Source organism: Microtus ochrogaster, chromosome 2, assembly GCF_000317375.1.
Source record: "Microtus ochrogaster isolate Prairie Vole_2 chromosome 2, MicOch1.0, whole genome shotgun sequence".
Lineage (NCBI taxonomy): Eukaryota > Metazoa > Chordata > Mammalia > Rodentia > Cricetidae > Microtus > Microtus ochrogaster.
The window spans coordinates 4,158,936-4,177,296 of NC_022010.1; the positions used below are offsets into that span (position 1 = coordinate 4,158,936).

The following is an 18,361-nucleotide window of genomic DNA, read 5'->3' on the forward strand; positions in this document are numbered from 1 at the left end:
CTATGGACGAGACTTACTTATTGTCGTTGTTGATGTTGGGCCTTAGGAGGCACCCGAAGTGGAGTTGAGTTCTGTGCGCTGGCTGTGTGACCTTGGGTAAATCCAGTCACGTCTCTGACCCTGAGTTTCCTCCTTTTTAAATTGAGTATTTAGATTGTTTTATAATACATTTTATAGTGGTTCCTGATAATTCTTAATACAGAAAAACTTGACCCTATTTTTGACCGAATGCCTAGCCGCAAAGGAGCCTGGCATTCTCAACTTCTCTTTATGGTGCCATTCTGTAAGTGGGGGAATCCTGAATCTTGTTTGTTTGACTTGCCAGTAAGTAATTCCTTTGGGGTTCAAATTCAGGAACTCGGAGGACACAGTCAAGTTTTGTGCCCTCTCTGCATTTCGCTGTAGATTTCTATGAGCCATTCCTTGGATTATTTGAGACCTATTGCTTATTCTTGAACCAATAATGTTTTCATTAAGACCCATTGCCTATTCTTGAACTTTTAAAATTGGGGTATTGTAACCTAATAGGATAGGGCCGATGTACAGGAAGGGCAAGTTAAACATCCCTACAGTTTCTGTTTTATGACCTGCCCTTAAAAGGTGGCCATTAAGCCTGGCGACCTAGCTTTTTCTATCAGAAAGGAAAATCGTTCCAGCAGTATGTATTCATTTTACTACACAGTCTGGACCCTTATGCGGTTTTGCGGCTCTCTTTGAAGTTAGTCCCATCCAGAGTAGCTGGGTTTTAAGCAGGTTGCCTAGGTATATAGAGGTAACGCAGAGTCTGAATCTTGTCTGTTAGCATTGAAAGCTTGGCTCTGACACTTATTAATTGTATAACCCAGACTAAGTCTTGGGGGTGGGGTGGCAAGAATTGATCTTCTCACAGTGTTGCCATCCTTGTTAGGTGAGACACTTAGAGGACTTATTTCCCCTTCCAGATGCTCTGAATCCTTACCAACTTACTGTTTTCTAAACTCCCTTCCTGTACACCTCTTATTTCCCTAACCAGATTCTAAGCTTTGAAGGACAATGTAGTAAGGTTTCCTTAGATATGATCAACTTCCAATTGCCAGTTATTAATATTTTCCCTTTCATTCCTAATCTCAACAGTGCAGTGATTAAATTAAGGTTAAGAAGGGCAAATGTCCCATGCCCTCCTTTAGCAACCCTGAGATTGAGTATTGTTATTATCCTCAGGAGACAAGGGCCTAGAGTACTCAAGGGACTGTAAAATAAGAGGTAGGATCAGGACTAGAAAGGTCTGAGGGCCATTTTCTCAGATCTGAGGCCTCTCTGTCACAGTTTTTGCTGTGTTTCTCTGTGACTTTCGGGGAATGAGGACGTACTACTCAGTCGTGAGTCTTGATTCCTGGATTGTGCAAGTGAGGAGGTATAGGAGAGAATGAAGAAAACCGCACACTTAGACTATTGTGCAGTGTAAATAGAAGCCGTGTATAAGATTTTTTTCGTGGGAATAATCCCAAGAAAGGGATCAGAGCCTGGGAGGTCCTGGGGAGAAGTGAGCACTCTCAGGTACAGTCTGCGTGCAGCCATTTGTTTTTCTGCTGGGAGGGCACGCCTGCTGCTCCTCTGTCCTGCCTGCTACTAGGGATCTCTTTATTCTTTTTTTAAAGATTTTTTAAAATTTTATTTTAAGTTGTATGAGTGTTTTGCTTGCATGTATATATGTGCATGCCCATGACCAGGAGAGGGCATTGAATCTTCTAGAACTGAGTTCTGGTTCTCTGCAAGAAGAGCCGTCACTCACAGCCCTGAGCCAGCTCTGCAGCTGCTAGTAGGACCATCTTGAGGAGAGGACTTGGTGTTGTAGTCGAGCCTGGAGCCCTGCTCACACCTCTCAGAAGCTTGACAGTTCATCATTTCAACAATAGGCCCAGGGGTTCGTGGTCCCAAGTGCTGGGTCTGACAAACCTTAGTTCATCTGGGCTAGGGAAACAGCTTAATTCTGCAGATGGGACTATTAGAAAAAAATAATAAACGGGTTGGGGAGAGATGAGTGGTTGAGAGCACTTGCTGCTCTTGAAGAGGACTCAAGTTCTAGTCCCACATCACATGGCTCATCTCCAGGGGATCTGACACTCTCTTTAGGCCCTCCTGGGCACTGGACTTACATCCTCACAGACAGACACACAATTGAAAATAATGCCAAAAAGAGAAAATCCTTTTGTGTCTGTAAAAGCAATACATCTGGGCTCTGTTAACAGCTCCGAAGAACCATGGTACACACGTGTCTGTTTTCATGACAAGCATCAAACCTGATTATCAAAGGCAGAAAACTCTGGGACCCCCTATGAGTAGGGTTGACAGAGCCAGAGGCTGGAGGAGTGGGCTGGTGCCTGCTGTGTGTGAGACTCAGACCCATGGACTTCTTCTGTGAAGGGGGGGGGGGCTCCTCATAATCCCACAACACAAAATGGCCAATTTGTTTTGTTTTTGACCCTTTTACCACGCTAGAGATCAGACCTGAGGCCTCAACTCTGTTTCACTGCAGTGTGGTCTCCAGTGTGCACATTCGCTCGCCTTTCCTCTGACAAGTACAAGCCTGTGCTCTCCCAGGCAGCCATCCTTGCACTTCTGAGGCATAAACAATTTTCCAGAGTATTGAAAATGTGAAGGGTGATTGTCTTTTAACATTGTATCACTTCTTGGAGTTACTTTTGAAGTAGTGTCACATTTAGAGGAGACTTTAGTAGATTTAGAGGGCTTATTTTAATGATTTAGTTTTATGTGCATTGGTGTTGTAACTGCATGTGTGTCTGTAGAGGGTGTTGGATCCTCGGGAACTGGACTAACAGAAGTTGTAAGCTGCCATGTAAGTGTTGGGAATTGAACCCAGGTCCTCTGGAAGAGCACCCAAATGCTTTTAACTGCTGAGCTATCTCTCTGGTCCCTAAACGGTTTTAAAATCAATCAACTATATTACTTGCACTTAGTAACATTGGGATGCCACACCTACAAAACAATATTAATTCTAATTTTTTCTTATGCCAGAAAACCAACTCCTCTGAAACCAGAGGCTTGTGAGGTCACTGATGGTCACCTAGCATCTCCGCTGTACAGGCAGGTTCTCAGGTGAGCTTCCGGGCCTGGCAGAAGAGGGAACAGGTGGGGATTTCTGCCTCTCTAGTTCTAGCTCTTTCCCTATGGTTAGCAGATTATGCTGGTCTGTTTCAGTAGATGGCACTGGCTGTTGTAGAACTTGGTGGTAGTGTGTCTGACTAGCCTGCACAGAACAATGTTTCCTTGAGTGTTACCGGTGATAGATAGGCCAGCATGCTGGCAAGTCCCTAGTGTCATTTGACAGGCGTGAATCAGGTGAGGAAAGGGCTAGAGGTCCCTGGATGTATGTTCATGTGACAGGAATCTAGTTCCACCTTTTATTCTAGATGTGTTTCAAAGTGGCTGCTACTTTGGGTGAATTAACCTGATGAAAGATGCTTTTCCAAAACTCCGGGTTTGCGTTAGTCAGCTGGGCTGATAAGGCCGTGTTTGGGGATTGCTAAAGAAGTCACCCAGTTGTGAGTCTCCATGGGTCAATGCTGTCATTCAAAGCCACCCGCTTGGGGCAGAAAACAATTACTAGTGATCCTGTACATGTTGGTGTTCTGCCCTGCACAGCACCTGTTAGTGACGAGAGCAGTTCCCCTGTGTGGCCTGGCCGCAGACTGTGATATGTAGTGTCCCCTATCCAGATTAAATGGGCTGTCATGGCTGCTGGAAATATGCTTGGTGGAAAAAGCCCTTGCCATGCAAACATGAGGTTTAGAATTCAGGTTCCCAGAATCCACCTGTGCTGGGCAAGTGTGGCACTTGACTGTAATCCCAGCCCTTCAGAGGCAGAAATAGTGTCCCTGAGGGCAATTCAAAATAGGTACATCATGTGATTTGTGAGCAGTGGGCTCAAGTGAGAAACCCTACATTAAAAAATAAAATGGAGAGTAATAGAGGAAGACATAAGTGTCAGTCCTCCATGTACATGTACACACACGTTTCGATTCATATGGAACATGTAACACATACAAGAAAAAAAAAGACCTTGGGGATCTGCAAGATGGCTCGGTGGGTACAAAGGCATCTGTGGAGCAGCCTGACATTTGAGTGGGATCCCTGGAATCTACATGGTGGAAGGAGACTACTGACTCCTGCATGTTCCTCCAACTACACACATCCCATACTCGCACACATACACGCATGTGCATACACATACAATATAGAAATGTCATTTTTAAATGTATTTTTAAAAAAGATTTATCAATCTATGTATCTGAGTGTTTTGCTTGAATGTGTGGATGTGTATCATGAGTGTGCAATACCTGCACGGCCAGAAGAAGGCATCAGATCTCTGTAACTAGAGTTACAGGTGGTTGTGAGCTACTTCGTGGCTTCTGGAAACTAAACCTGGGTCTTTCCAAGAGCAGCAAGTGCTCTTAATTCACGAGGCAGCTCTTCAGCCTCAATAAATGTAATTTGTAAAGAAAGACCTTGGGATGCTGAGCTGCCTCAGGTAGAGGAGCAGAAGGACCAGGCGGTAGAGTGCAGGTGGCTCAGGGGTAGCGTTGCGGCTGATTGGGGGTTGGGGTGTGGGTGGCTCGGGTAGAGGTGATTGCAGATCCGACAGCCTGATTTCAAGCTCCAAAATCCATGTAAAGAAAATCAACCCCTCTGATTGTTTTCTGATCACTACACATGCACACTGACACGCCTGCCCACACAAACACCACACATACATATATACAATGATAACTTTTTTAAATTGCCAGCAAATTGGCACAGCAGTGAGGGCCTGCTGCCCAGCCTGGCAGCCTGACCTCCACCTGCAGGACTCACGTAGTAGAATGAGAGAACTGAGTCATACCTTGTCCTCTGATCTTCCCACAGGCATGAGGGGTGTGCACTGTGGCTCCAGTATGTGTCTATACACATACAATCTTGCTTATTCATTCTTGCTGAGATAAAACGTAATTAAACACTTTTAAATAATAATCTTTTGTTTTGTTTTGTTTGCTTCTTTTTTGTTTTTGATTTTTCAATACGGGGTTTCTCTGTAGTTTTGGAGCCTGTCCTGGAACTCATTTGGCAGACCCGGCTGACCTCGAACTCAGAAGATCCGCCTGCCTGCCTCCCGAGTGCTGGGATTAAAGGCATGCACCACCACCACCTGCAATAATTTTTTTTAACTTTTTTTTCCAATGTTTTGCTGGGCCTAGGTGTGAATGGGTGACCAAAGTGATGACTGCATAGGTTTCTTCCTTCAAGTCTTCCCTGCCACGATGGAAGGTGGCTGTGTTATTGCCTTCTAAGTATGGCGAACGTAGTGGAGAAAGCAAATGTCTAGGAACCTTTTGGCACATGGAGTTAAATGGCGCTCTCTGGATAGGGAAGATTCTCTGCTCTCCACCAAGCTCTGCGATTGCCCCTAAGAAAATGTGAAATTTCCCCTAAGCCATGGAATCTCTGTTCTCTGTGGGTGGTGTGACAGGAGCTGGCAGGAAGTTGAGACTTGGATCAGGAGAGCCATGAGCTCTGTGGGGGATGGAGGCTGCTAAGCACCTCTGCTGCTGCCCAGGTACCACCTGCCCTTTGCATCCAAGCCCCACCCGAGTGTGCACAGGTGCCCTACACCAGCTCCTCTTGTCCTTGCAGGGTTCCTGCCGGTTTGCAAACATGTTCACTGTATCTCAGACCTCCAGAGCGTGGTTCATTGACAGAGCGCGGCAGGCACGAGAAGAAAGGCTGGAGCAGAAGGAGCGGGAGCGCTCAGCGGTGATCATTCAGGCCATAGTGCGTGGTTTCCTCTGCCGGAGGCGACTGCACAGAGACCTCAGGTGAGAGCAACTCCACCACACTCTTCCTGCCCACTGCTGATGGGCAGAAAGTGAATCAGTTTTCCCTCGTGGTGCTCAAGAAGCAGTCCTGTTGCTTAGTGCTCCTGATTAAGGATGTCTTTTTTATTTTATTTTATTTTGACCCTTCCCTATCTAGGAGAGAGACTGATGAGTTTTTTAACACAGATGACTCTGGGTCCAGTAAAAGAAGTGCACTTTGTATTTTTAAGATTGCCAGGAAACTGCTGTTCATATACAAAACTAAAGAGGACAATGAGGTAAGCCCTGTGTCGTAGTTAAAAACTAAATTAAACTAAATCAGGTAAGCCCTGTGTTAGTCAGGGTTTCTGTTGCTATGACGAGACACCATGGCCACCACAGCTCTCACACAGAAAACATTTAACTGGGCTGGCTCACTTACAGTTTCAAAGGTTCAGCCCATTATCATGATGATGGGGAGCATGGCGGCCTGCAGGCAGGCACGGTGCTGGAGCTGAGAGTGCTACATCTTGAGCAGAAGCCAGCAGAAAGTCAACTGACTGTCACACTGAGGGAAACGAGCAAATGAGACCTCAAAGCACCCACATACACACACAGCGGCACACTTCCCCAGCATGGCCACACGTCCTATGAGAGTGGGGTCAGTTACATTCAAACTAGCACACCCTGTTGTAACTTTAAAAACAGCACAAGAGAGAGAGGCCATGCAGCAGAGTCCATGTGGAGGGGTTTTTATTAGGGGAAAGGGAACGTAGGAAGAGGGGAGGGCAGGGAGGAAACCAGCCCCTGGGAACAGGAGCAGCAGAAGAGAAGAGAAAGGCAGAGAGAGATGAGGGAGAGAGATAGGCAGAGAGGGAGAGAGAGTGGGAGGTGGGCAGGGACATTTTAAAAGGGAACATAATGAGTGTGCAGAGGAGGTGCTCTTAGCGGCTGCAGCTGAGGACATATCCTGTCAGGACCCCACAGCTAGGCCAGTACAGATGCCTGAATGCTAACATTCCTCCATTTTTATCACAAAGAGGTGAGGAGTTAGAAAGGGGTAGCAGGTGAGGCAGAGATGAGGACGCCATGTTCTCAAGACTACTTCCTCCTGACCTGGGGGCATCGTTCATCTTTGGGGGGACCTGAGAAAGCTGGGGTGCTGGCCACATCCTGGAATATCTGGCTGTTTCACTTCACTGTTCAGCTCTGTGGAACCATCAGGTGCGGCTTGGACCTGGCAAAATGCTGTTTGAGGTGGAGCCAAGTCGACTCCCTAGGGCTTAAAGCACCTGATCCTTTCCTGGACGTGTCTGATGGTCTTGCATCTCCAGCTCTATGGCCAACAGCTGGTAGTCCTGCAACAATAGCTGGTTAGGAATAGCCAATGGGTCTCCAAAAACATCCCAGTGGGAGCAAGGAGGTATAAACAATGATCCAATTCCCAGGAATGAGGCAGAGAAGATCCAAGGGTCTGTAATTCCTGGCATCCCAGGAATTCAGAGAGGGTCAGTGTCGAGACAGCACAGGCTGGCCAGTGGGTTGCCATGCAGAGGGCAGGGGCTAAGGGCTCTGAGTTCAAAAGAAACACAGTCACCTGGTACCAGGACTTTGAGAAAAGCCAGAAGGCGAGGAGAGGACTGTGCGCAAGAAAGGAAGCCTCACATCCAGGGGACTGGTCAGAGGCTATGTAGAGAAATCATCTTGAAAAACAGAAAGATAAAAACACATTTCTAGGACCCATGAGTTCTGTAAGCCACCAGTTTGAAACCTGCCTGTAATTTGTATCTGTAGTGTCATTGTCTCTAAGAGGGTACTGAGTATGATTGTGCACATATGAACCACCTGACATGTTGCCTGCATGCCCACCATACGTGTAGTCCCCTCTTTCTCATGTTTTGATTAGTTTGGAGAATTCATAACCAGCTTTTCTGCTCCTGCAGAGATTGGAGAAGTTGTGCCGTAGCATCCTGAGCAGCATGGATGCAGAAAATGAGCCAAAGGTGAGTGGACCAAGCTGAGAGTCTCTCACGAGTTCTAGAAGGCTCGCTTCCATGGTCTGAAAGGTCCTGCTCAGGGGATCACACAGATAAGCAGTTGAGGATTGGGTGGATGAACAATGCTTTGGTCCTCATCTACAAAGCCGTGCTTTGCTCCTGCCTTTTATTCAAGATAGTGACTGCCTTTTCTGGACTCTGATCTCGGGGGTTAGTGTTAAAGTACATGCTGCTTTCCATTACTCATGCAGACAGCCCTACCTCATCACTGCCCACACTCCTGCTCTTCTTGTGTCCTGTAGGTATGGTACGTGTCCCTGGCTCTTTCCAAGGACCTCACTCTGCTGTGGATTAAGCAGATCAAGAACATCCTGTGGTACTGCTGTGAGCTTCTTGAACAACTCAAGGTAAACCAAACCCCCAGACTCAACCCAGCAAGTCTATGCACACCTGGTTTGCTCTTTATTTATGCCTTCAGCAGTCTAGCAGAGAATTGACTTGAGATGGATGTCTGGGACGAGCAGGGTAGATGCTCTGGTTACTGTGACCCCGTCTTGGGAGCACATATTGAACATTGATTACATTTGCCACAGTCTCCCACACCAAGGAACCCTTTTCAGGGACAGGGAAGTGACTGAGTGAGTAAGAGTGTTGTACAAGCCAGAGGACCTGAATTTAAATCCTCAACACATGAACTTTGGCCATGGCCATGAGAGCCTATAAGCCCAGCAATGGGGAACAGAGACAGGTAGATCCCAGGAACTAGCTGGCCAGCCAGCTTAGCTAAAATGCTGATCTTTGGGTTCAGTGAGAGACCCTGTCTCAAAAAGTACGATGGAACAATAGAGGAAGACACTGAATGTCCAACCTGCCTCTACACACATGCACAGATGCATATACCAGCACACCACATGTACACTACACTGCACATGCGTAACCTCCACCTCCCTCCAAAACACAAACTAACTCAACAGTCAGGAAGCTGTCCTCCTTCCCGTTCTGGTGTAATGAATTCTTGTCTCTTGCACAACTAAGGAAGCCCCTTGTTAGTAGCCTGAAGAGACACATTCGTACACCTGCGTGTGACAAGCTGAGCCAGAGCCATTTTAGAATGCATTCTAAAGCATGGCAGCTGTCCCTTCCTCTTCCTGTCATCGCATAGCCAGCAATTCTGACCTCAAACTCTGACCCTGTCCTGTCTTGACCTCAGAGAAAAGGAGGCCACCTTTCCTAGCTGGGAAATTCCTGAGGACTTCTAAAGTCCAGGAGGACCCCGAGCTCAACCTCACAGCCTGGTCCTGTGGCCACTCTCAGGTTGTACACAGAGGAGGGCAGGATGTGAGTAGACAATGAGCTGCCGTCTCCCTGGGGAGCCAGAGCTTGCAGGCGATCAGCGCAGTGAGTGTCCCCAAAGCCCCCAGTGATCATGTTGAGGGAGTGATGGATGACTCTTGCCACAGCCCTGCCAAGGCAACGAGCCAGTAGCAAGCTGCACCCTTCACAGCTGATCAGTGAGGCATCGAGGTACAGAGCAGGGATCTTCACACTCTATACCCCATCCTTAGAACTCCAAGATTCCCACCAGAGTGCCTCAGGCCCGAGCAGGCAGGTTAGTCGTGCGCACGCGCATGTGTGCACACACTGCATTCCACAATAGATCTCTGCCACGAGGCCCTTTGAAAACCTAAGAACAAGCTGCAGAGATGACTCAGCAGTGGAGCGTGCTGGCGGCTCTTCAGAGGACCTGTGTTCCATCTCCAGCACCCCATTGGGCAGCTCTATACTATACTGCGTACTGCAGGTCTCTGAGCCTAGAGAGGAGTCGCACATTTGCCTGGCTTACTCTTGCAAAATAGGAAAAGCATCACAGTTGCAAGAAGCGGCAGCAGAACCTGGGCTGAGCTATGAGTCAGGCACTGTTGTCAGTTTCTGTGTGCAGTAAGCCATTATTCCTCACAAAGCCCCAGGAAGAAAGCATTCCTGTCCCAGGTCAACAGCTAAGGAAACCAAGGCACAGAAACTTCTCTAAGATCACACAGCCAGTAAATAGTAAGGCCAAAGGTTGTCGCCCAAGACCCCATTAGTCTGTGTTGCAGCTGTCCTCTGCCAGAGCTGTAAGCACAGAGTGAGGCAACCTGGGACCTTGTCTCCCAGGAATGCTCAGTTCTCTGTTCTCGGCAGCCTTTGGGCCGGGGAATTCTAGAATATATTGTGTGGACTCCGGTGTGAGTCAGCTGTGCAGTGTAGGATGTACACGTGTCGTGGAGTGGGATCATGGGCATGAGTGTTAATCTTACTCCATTGTTTGCAGCCGGAAATCTTGCAAGACTCCAGGCTCATCACACTGCACCTCACCATGCTTGTCACCTTCACAGACACATCAACATGGAAGATTCTCCGGGGAAAAGGTGTGTGAGCCCGCTTCAGAAATCTTTCCCAACCAGCATTTCCACAGAGGGAGACGCCTCCTACTCATGAGAAGCACTTTGGCCACACAAGCTCAGGGAGGCTCGGAGCCTAAGCCTGTGCACTTGGCACTTCCTGCCAGGCTCCTTCATAGTACCCAGTGTTTGTTAGCATGTGCCTGCCTTTGAACTTTCTGTGCAAGGAAGTTTGTTCCCTGCTCTTGTTTCTAACTCCTCCAACACCTTGTGTGAATGGTGGACTCCACCGAGACCTTTTTGTGTTATATGTTTTTTTAAAAAAATTAAAAAAAATAGTAAGGGGCTGGAATGGAGTAAGGGGCCCAGTTATTAGGAACAGTGACTGCTCCTCCAGAGGACTCCTGGTTGGATTCTCACCATCCCAATGGTGGCTCACAACTATCCCTGACTCCAGTTCCAGGGGATCCAGGCAGATGTGTTACACATGCATACATGCAGGAAGAGTGCTCATACACATTAAGTAAAAATAAATCTAAAAAAATTTTTTTTTTTTTTTTGGTTTTTCGAGACAGGGTTTCTCTATAGTTTTGGAGCCTGTCCTGGAACTCCCTTTGTAGACCAGGCTGGCCTCGAACTCACAGAGATCCTCCTGCCTCTGCCTCCCAAGTGCTGGGATTAAAGGCGTGCGCCACCACCGCCTGGCTAAAAATTTTTTAATAATAATACACGTAGCCTCATACATGCCAAGCCCCGTGGTGTCACTGGAGATAGAGTGGTGGGCAGTGCTTGAGAGCTGGAGTCTGCTGAATTGATGGCTCCCGACCAGAAGCAGCACCCATAGCCTGGGAGTCACCAGCTGTAGACTGGACATACATGGAAGAACTTGCCCCTGTAGGAATGTGTAGGTTCTCAGTGCGTTGCAGCCTCTCTCCAGAGCAGTTATGTTGTACCGGGTGCTGCAAGTTGTCAGCTGGTAATCTAAAATTCATGGAAAATTCTGTTCCATGCAAATCCACGCCTTGAGTGAGCAAGAAGTGTTGGTTTTATACATTTTTCTGGACTCAGGAAGTGTCCCAAAGCTATTAAGTTCTGAGTCCTGCTGGGCATACAGGTCCTGGTAGGCAGAGGAGGCAGGACCAGCAGTGTTTCTGGCTAGGGATCAGATGATCGACCCATGAAGTAACACAGTTGAGCCAAACCTGTGAGAATGGGCCTCCCAGGGCCCTAAGGGACTAAGAGCATAGGCAGAATGTCCCTTCCCTTGGGGTCATGACTCCGGGCTTTGTGTCAGATGCTTGTCTGTAGCTGTGCTAAAACACATGATAAAAGCACTTGAGAGAAGAAAGGGGTTCCCTTTTGCCTGACAGTTGGGGCGGGGGAAAGGTGGGCAGCAGGAGCTAGAGATGTCGGTGGGGAACCAGAGTGGGCTCATCTTGTACCAGGAAGCAGGGACAGAGAGCAGGGCAAGGCTCAAGTATCAAAGCAATACCCACACACCCTGTGACGCACTTCCTCCAGCAAATTTCTACTTTACAGCTTTCTAGTCAGCATCACCTGCTGGGGACAGTGTCCCATTGCTGGGGCATTTCTCATTCAGCCCCTCCCCCTTTGTCCTGCATAAATTGCTCACGTTGTGGCAAGAGATTGCCTTCTCACGCTGTTTCCTTCATTTAGGTGAGAGCTTTCGACCAGCCCTGAACCACATTTGTGCAAATATAATGGGTCATCTCAACCAGCGTGGATTTTACTCTGTGTTACAGGTCTGTGACCCCATCCTAATGTGTCCCTGCAGTGCCTGAACTGGAGTTTCCTGTGGGTTCACATGTGCCTTGTGTCCTCCCTTGCAGGGAGAGTTGAGTACACAGTGTCCTTTTCGTCCCTCACTCAGGTCACTGTGGTTTTGTAGGGAGGACAGTGGCACTCAGCCCCGAGAATGTTGTAGCGAATGGATTCGAGGGCAGCCCAGAGTCTTGACTGACAGTGAGGCCGTGGTAGGAGGCCCCTCCTTGGTGGAGGGGGGCCATGCATTTCTAACTCAGCATCCTCAGATGGCATCTGTCAGTTCCGTACGCGATGCTAGTTCTCAGGCCAGAGAGTGGGCAGAGTAGGTTGCTCCTGAGATGCTATGGACTTTCCAGGCTTTAGAAGGAACGTTGATGCGACCCTTCCTTCTTCCTGATGCTGGGATGGTTCGTCTCCCAGTTCAGTTGCACATCTCCACAGCATGGTAGTAGCGAGTCTGCAGAACGTGTCATGGTGACTGTTATCCTTGGCTGGACGAGGAGCAGTTAAGCTTAAGTCACATTTCACGTGGCTTTTTTTAAACTCACTGTTTGAGGATTACTGTGCTGCCCAAGCCATCCTCAACCCCCAAGACGTGAGTGCCTCAGCCTCCTGGGAAGCCAAGACTGCGGGGGGTACTGCACCCCACTCGCAGACACTCATTTCCTTAGCTGTTATTAGCTGTTTCTTAGCTTAGGTGCATGGAGAGGACATTACAGTATTATGCTGAAGCATAGTAGTGATGAGCGGAAAGGCCCTCCACACTCAGCAGCTTCCTTCTTTTTGAGCGGTTTATCTCAAGTGTTCTGTTACCTTTTCACCTTTTTGTTTTGTTTGAGATGGGGTCTGCTGTGTAACCTGTTGTATAGACCAGGCTGGCCTCAACCTCAAAGATCTTCCTGCCTCTGCCTCCGAGTGCTGGGATTAAAGCATGCGCTACCACCGCCAAGCCCCTCTTCTGAGTGGACAAATGGCTATGCTTGCTGCTCAGGCTGACAGCTTGAACGTTCTTTTCAGGTACTGCTGACCCGTGGCCTGGCCAGACCCCGGCCCTGTCTGTCCACAGGCACTTTAACAGCGACCTTCTCTCTGGCATTACGGTAAGATGCCAGCTGTGAGACTGGTGCCCCAGCACCCCTCTTACTCCCCTTGGTCACCCACCTTGTCAGAATTTGTAAGTGTTCATCTTCGTCAAAGTGCCATTTCTGCAACAATGAATCTTTTGCCATGTTATATTAGGGCAGTGATTTGCAGTGAATTGGGTAACTGTATGGAGTTATTCTTCCTTTTGAGTCCCTAAGAGTAAAAGACGGAGGCCCAGCCCAGGGCAGGGGGAAGGTCCCGAGAGAACGAGGTTGTGTTGTAATAGGAGCGGCGGGGCTGCGTCCCCAGCACCCCGGCTGCCTGTCTAGCTTATGCCCCGAAATAATTACACGGACACTGTATTCATTTAATCACTGCTTGGCCATTTCTATCTAGCCTCTTCTAGGCTAACTCTCGCACCTAGACTAGCCCATCTCTAATAATTTGCTGTAGCCCATAAGGTGGCTTACCAGGGAGATTCTAGCCTACGTCCATCCTGGGTCGGAGCTTCATTGCGTGTGCCTCAAGAGCAGAGCTCTTGCCTCTGCCCGCAAGAGTGGAGCATCGTGTCTCTCTGAGGCGTCTGCCCTGGAGAGGAGAGCTGTCTAGTCTGAGCTCACTTCCTCTTCCTCCCAGAGTTCTATTCTGTTTACTCCTCCCACCTATGTTTTAACCTATCAGGGCAAGCAGCTTCTTTATTTAATTAACCAATGACCTTCCTCCATCAGGGTTGGAAACACAGGCGGGAGATGCTGGCCTTGGAGCAGCAGAGAGTGTGTGAGCGTGTGGTGTGTGCATGTGGTATTCGCCCGCACTTTGCTGATATAGTGTGTAAATGTGTAGACATGAGAGGTGTCCTTAGAGAACTGCCTAGTGGGAAAAGCTGCATTCCTAACTGCTCTAGAGTATTCACAGTTTGTTGAGAGATCACATACATACATGGAGAGAGGTTGGTAACTGGCCCTGAAGGAAAGAGCCCCACTGTCGAGCTAGCTCAGGATGCGCAGCCTCCTCCTCTGCCAACAGATGCTTGGCACAGCCCCCAGTGCTGAGCACTCTGAGGCCTGTGGGTCTCTCAAAGCCCCTTCCATTTCCTTGGTAAGATGTCTGGGCATGGAGTCCCCTACCCTGTGTTTGCATGGCGGGTGTGTCTATTCTTATCCCGGGTATCGTGTTCTATGGAGCCACTTTGCATGGTGATCCTGCCAAGCCTGTGTTGGTGATCATCTGTAAAGGACTGAAAAGTAAGCAGTCCCAGCTCCGTGGACCATTCGGCCTCTGTCACAACTTCTGTCTCTGCAGTGGGAGGATGAACTCACCGAAGACGACAGGTAGTCTAGGCTCAAGAGTTTCCATCACTACCATCAGCCCAGTTGGCTGGGCTGGAAGACCCTGGGTTTTATCCCCAGGACCACAGACATCGGCACTGTGGTGCTTGCCTGTAAGGAGGCAGAGGCAAAGGATTAGAAGTTGAAACTTACCCATGACTACACGGTGAGACGTAGGCCAGCCTGAGATACCTTAGCTCTTGCCTCAGAAAACAGCATGAGACAAATGTAAACTCTGTGGAGCATTCCACTGACCTCCTTAAGGCTCTACTGAACAGAGCACTTTCTCCCTCTGAGTCTGCAGATAATTGAGCAGCATCAGGGTTGGCAAGATGGCTCCAAGGGAAAGGCGCACACCTGAGTGAGCCTAATCTACATAAAGGTGGATGGAGAAGACACCACAAAATTGTCCTCTGACCCCAGCCCTCAGCTGGCACCCACACACGTGCATGTGTGCACATGCACTGTAATAGTAAATAAAATAAAATAAATCATCATTGTCAGGAATATAGTAGAAATCCAGGAAGATAGGATGCACTTGAACATGACCGCTAAATCCTTTGTGCACATAGCTGGGAATCACAAACCATGCCTTCTTCTGGGTTTCGTAGACTCACTCGTGCATTCTTCACATAGTCTCTTATCTCCATGTTATAGGAAAGGAAGCTAAAGCCCTGAGAGGTCAAAACATTTAGTGTCACGGCAGGGAGAGGTCAGGCCAGGCACTAACCCCACTCAGACTCTGGAGCCCACACTTGGAACTTTATTCTCCATGTCTGCTTGCACAGTGGACACACTTGGATCCTAAGAGCAATACACATTTGAGGAAATGGCACAGGGGACCCTCCCAACCTTGTGCTATTCCCTGAGGCTCTCCTGGCGCACGTGCGTAGCTATGTGCTCCTGTGTTGCCTGTCACCATCCCCAACCTGGTTGCATTGTGAACTCTTTGCCATGTCTACCCTTTTTTTTTATGTCCTATTGAACATTTACTTATTTTTTTAAAGCAAGAAATTTACTTTATTGATATTGATAAAATGAATTTTGTTGAGTCCATGTCCTTGTGGCATGATTGAGCATCCTTTGGAAATATACCCAAAAGTGGTATTATTGGGTCTTGAGGAAGGTTGTTTCCTAATTTTCTGAGAAATTGCCACACTGACATCCAAAGGGGTTGTACCAGCTTGCATTCCCACCAGCAATGCAGAAGTGTTCCCTTTTCCCCACAACCTCTCCAGCATAAGTTGTCATCAGTGTATTTGATCTTGGCCATTCTTACAGGTTTAAGATGGAAGCTCAAGAGTTGTTTTGATTTGCATTTTTCTAATGATTAAGGATGCTGAACATTTTCCTTAAGTGTCTTTCAGCCATTTTAGATTTCTCTGTTTAGGTCTGTACTCCATTTTTTTTATTGGATTATGTGATCTTTTGGTGTCCAATTTCTTGAGTTCTTTGTATATTTTGGAAATCAGACCTCTGTCTGATTTGGGGTTAGTGAAGATCTTTTCCCATTCTGTAACTGTCGTTTTGTCTTGTTGACCGTGTCCTTTGCTTTATAGAAGCTTTTCAGTTTCAGAAGGTCCCATTTATTATTTCCCATTTATTAATTGTTTTTCTCGGTGTCTGTGCTTCTGGGGCTATATTTAGTGATCTCTTGTGCCAATGCGTTCAAGTGTACTTCCCACTTTCTCTTCTATGAGGTTCAGTGTGTTTGGTTTTATGTTGAGGTCTTTGGTTCATTTGGACTTGAGTTTTGTGCATGGCGATAGATATGAATCTATTTTCATTCTTCTACATGTATGTATCTAGTTATGCCAACTCCATTTGTTGAATATGCTTTATTTTTTCCATTTGATATTTTTTTGCTTCTTTGTCAAAAATCAGGTGTTCATAGGTATGTGGATTAACAGGTCTTCAGTTCAGTTCCATTGTTCTTCCTGTCAGTTTTTATGTATACCAGGCTGTTTTCAGTACTGTAACTCTGTAGTAATATTTGAAGTCAGGGATTGTGATGCCTCCAGAAGTTCTTTTATTGTGCGGGATTGTTTTGGCTATCCTGGATTTTTTGCTTCCCCATATGAAGTTGAGTATTGTTCTTTTGAGGTCTGTGAAGATTTTTGCTGGGATTTTGATGGGCATTGCATTGAATCTGTATATTGCTTTTGTTGGTAAGATTGCCATTTTTACTATGTTAATTCTGCCTACCCAAGAGCATGGGAGATCTTTCCACTTTCTGGTGTCTTCTTCAATTTCTTTCTTCAAAGATTTAAAGTGCTAGTCATACAGGTCTTCCATTTGTTTGGTTAGAGTTACTCCAAGACATTTTATGTTATTTGTGGCTATTGTGAAGGTTGATCTTACTCTGATTTCTTTCTCAGCCCATGTATCATCTGTGTAAAGGAGGGCTACTGATTTTTCTTGAGTTAATCTTGTATCCTACGTTACTGAAAGTGTTTATGAGTTGTAAAAGTTCCTTGGTAGAATTTTTGGGGTAACTTATGTAAACTATCATCTCATCAGCCAATAGTGAGAGTTTGACTTCTTTTCCGATTTGTATCCCCTTGATCTCCTTTTGTTGTCTTATTGCTCTAGCTAGAACATCAAGAACTATATTGAATAGATATGGAACGAGCGGACAACCTTGTCTTGTTCCTGATTTCTGTGGGATCACTGGGAGTTTCTCTTCAGTTTGATGTTGGCTTGCTGTAATTGTCTTTATTATGTTAGGTATGTTCCTTGTATCTCTGCTCTCTCTAAGACCTTTATCATGAAGGGGTGATGTATTTTGTCACAGGCTTTTTCAGCATCTAATGAGATGGACATCACATTTACGTGGACAGCCAACTCATTACCTGAGGTCTGAGAGCAAGGAAGCCAGAGAAAGGCTCTGCTGACCGTCATCTCACTGGCAGATGGGAAGCGTACATATATGTAGGGCTGTCCTCTGTGCCCGTGTGTGGCATTCTACCTGACTTTACTGACCTAGGTCCGGCTGAGTCCTGGGAAGCATATCCCAGGCTGGAATCTCCAGGTGCCTGCGGAAAGTGTCACCGCCACTCTCTTGTGCCTTTGCTGTTGAGGGAGCTATGCCATTCTGTTTTAACCCCCTTTCTAAAATGTAGAACTGGATTTTCTTTTCTTTCACTCAACTGAAACCAATGATATTAGCTTGGGTGGCCAAGTGATTAGCATAAAATTTCAGTCTTAAAATTTTTTCTTATCCCCATAATGGCCCTCTTCAGAGTACATTACCACATAGACTCCAGTGTTGTGCTAGGGTAAGCTGGGAGGAGTCATCATTTGCTTTTGTTTTTTGTTTTTCTTTTGTTTGTTTGTTTGTTTGTTTTGTTTTTCAAGACAGGGTTTCTCTTTGTAGCCCTGACTGTCCTGGAACTCACCCCGCAGATCAGGCTGGTCTTGAACTCACAGAGATCTGCCTCCTCTGTCTCCTGAGTACTGAGACTAAAGGTGTGCACCAATGCCACCTGGCTAGTCACTTGCTTCTTGTCAGTCTCATTCTTTTCCGTTGTTGCCTGCATGGCTTCTGCGCTGGTTAGTCTTCACCGTCAGCCTGCGCTGGTTAGTCTTCACCATCAGCCTGCGCTGGTTAGTCTTCACCGTCAGCCTGTGCTGGTTAGTCTTCACCGTCAGCCTGTGCTGGTTAGTCTTCACTGTCAACCTGACCCCACTGAGTCACCTGGCAAGAGAGTCTTAATGAGGGCTGGACTCACTTTCTGTTGCTGTGGTAAGATGACCTTGCAGATCCCGGAGATAAGACTGTGTCACCAGCACGGTAGGGAAACTGGAGCTGGAAGCTGGGAACTCATAACTTTTTTTTTTTTTGGTTTTCCTTTTTTTTGTTTGTTTGTTTGTTTGTTTGTTTTTCAAGACAGGGTTTCTCTGTGGCTTTGGAGCCTGTCCTGGAACTAGCTCTGTAGACCAGGCTGGTCTCGAACTCA

General features: G+C 47.2%; 1 protein-coding gene across 3 annotated transcripts in view; it reads left to right on the forward strand.

Annotated features, from left to right (window-relative positions):
* The window catches only part of Ube3b (ubiquitin protein ligase E3B), a 54,421-nt gene that overhangs the window by 341 nt on the left and 35,719 nt on the right, over positions 1-18,361 (forward strand). For 2 of the 3 annotated variants that reach the window (XR_003377831.1, XM_013349308.2), the window contains exons 2-9: positions 3,016-3,096; positions 5,668-5,849; positions 6,007-6,127; positions 7,772-7,831; positions 8,128-8,232; positions 10,137-10,233; positions 11,884-11,969; positions 13,009-13,091. Coding sequence is in view for 2 of the 3 variants with exons in the window: in XM_013349308.2 (XP_013204762.1) it covers positions 5,689-5,849; positions 6,007-6,127; positions 7,772-7,831; positions 8,128-8,232; positions 10,137-10,233; positions 11,884-11,969; positions 13,009-13,091 (713 nt within the window). In the remaining variant the exon portion in view is untranslated. The remainder of the gene's footprint in view (positions 1-3,015; positions 3,097-5,667; positions 5,850-6,006; positions 6,128-7,771; positions 7,832-8,127; positions 8,233-10,136; positions 10,234-11,883; positions 11,970-13,008; positions 13,092-18,361) is intronic. The other variant, XM_026783888.1, reaches the window with a different exon arrangement.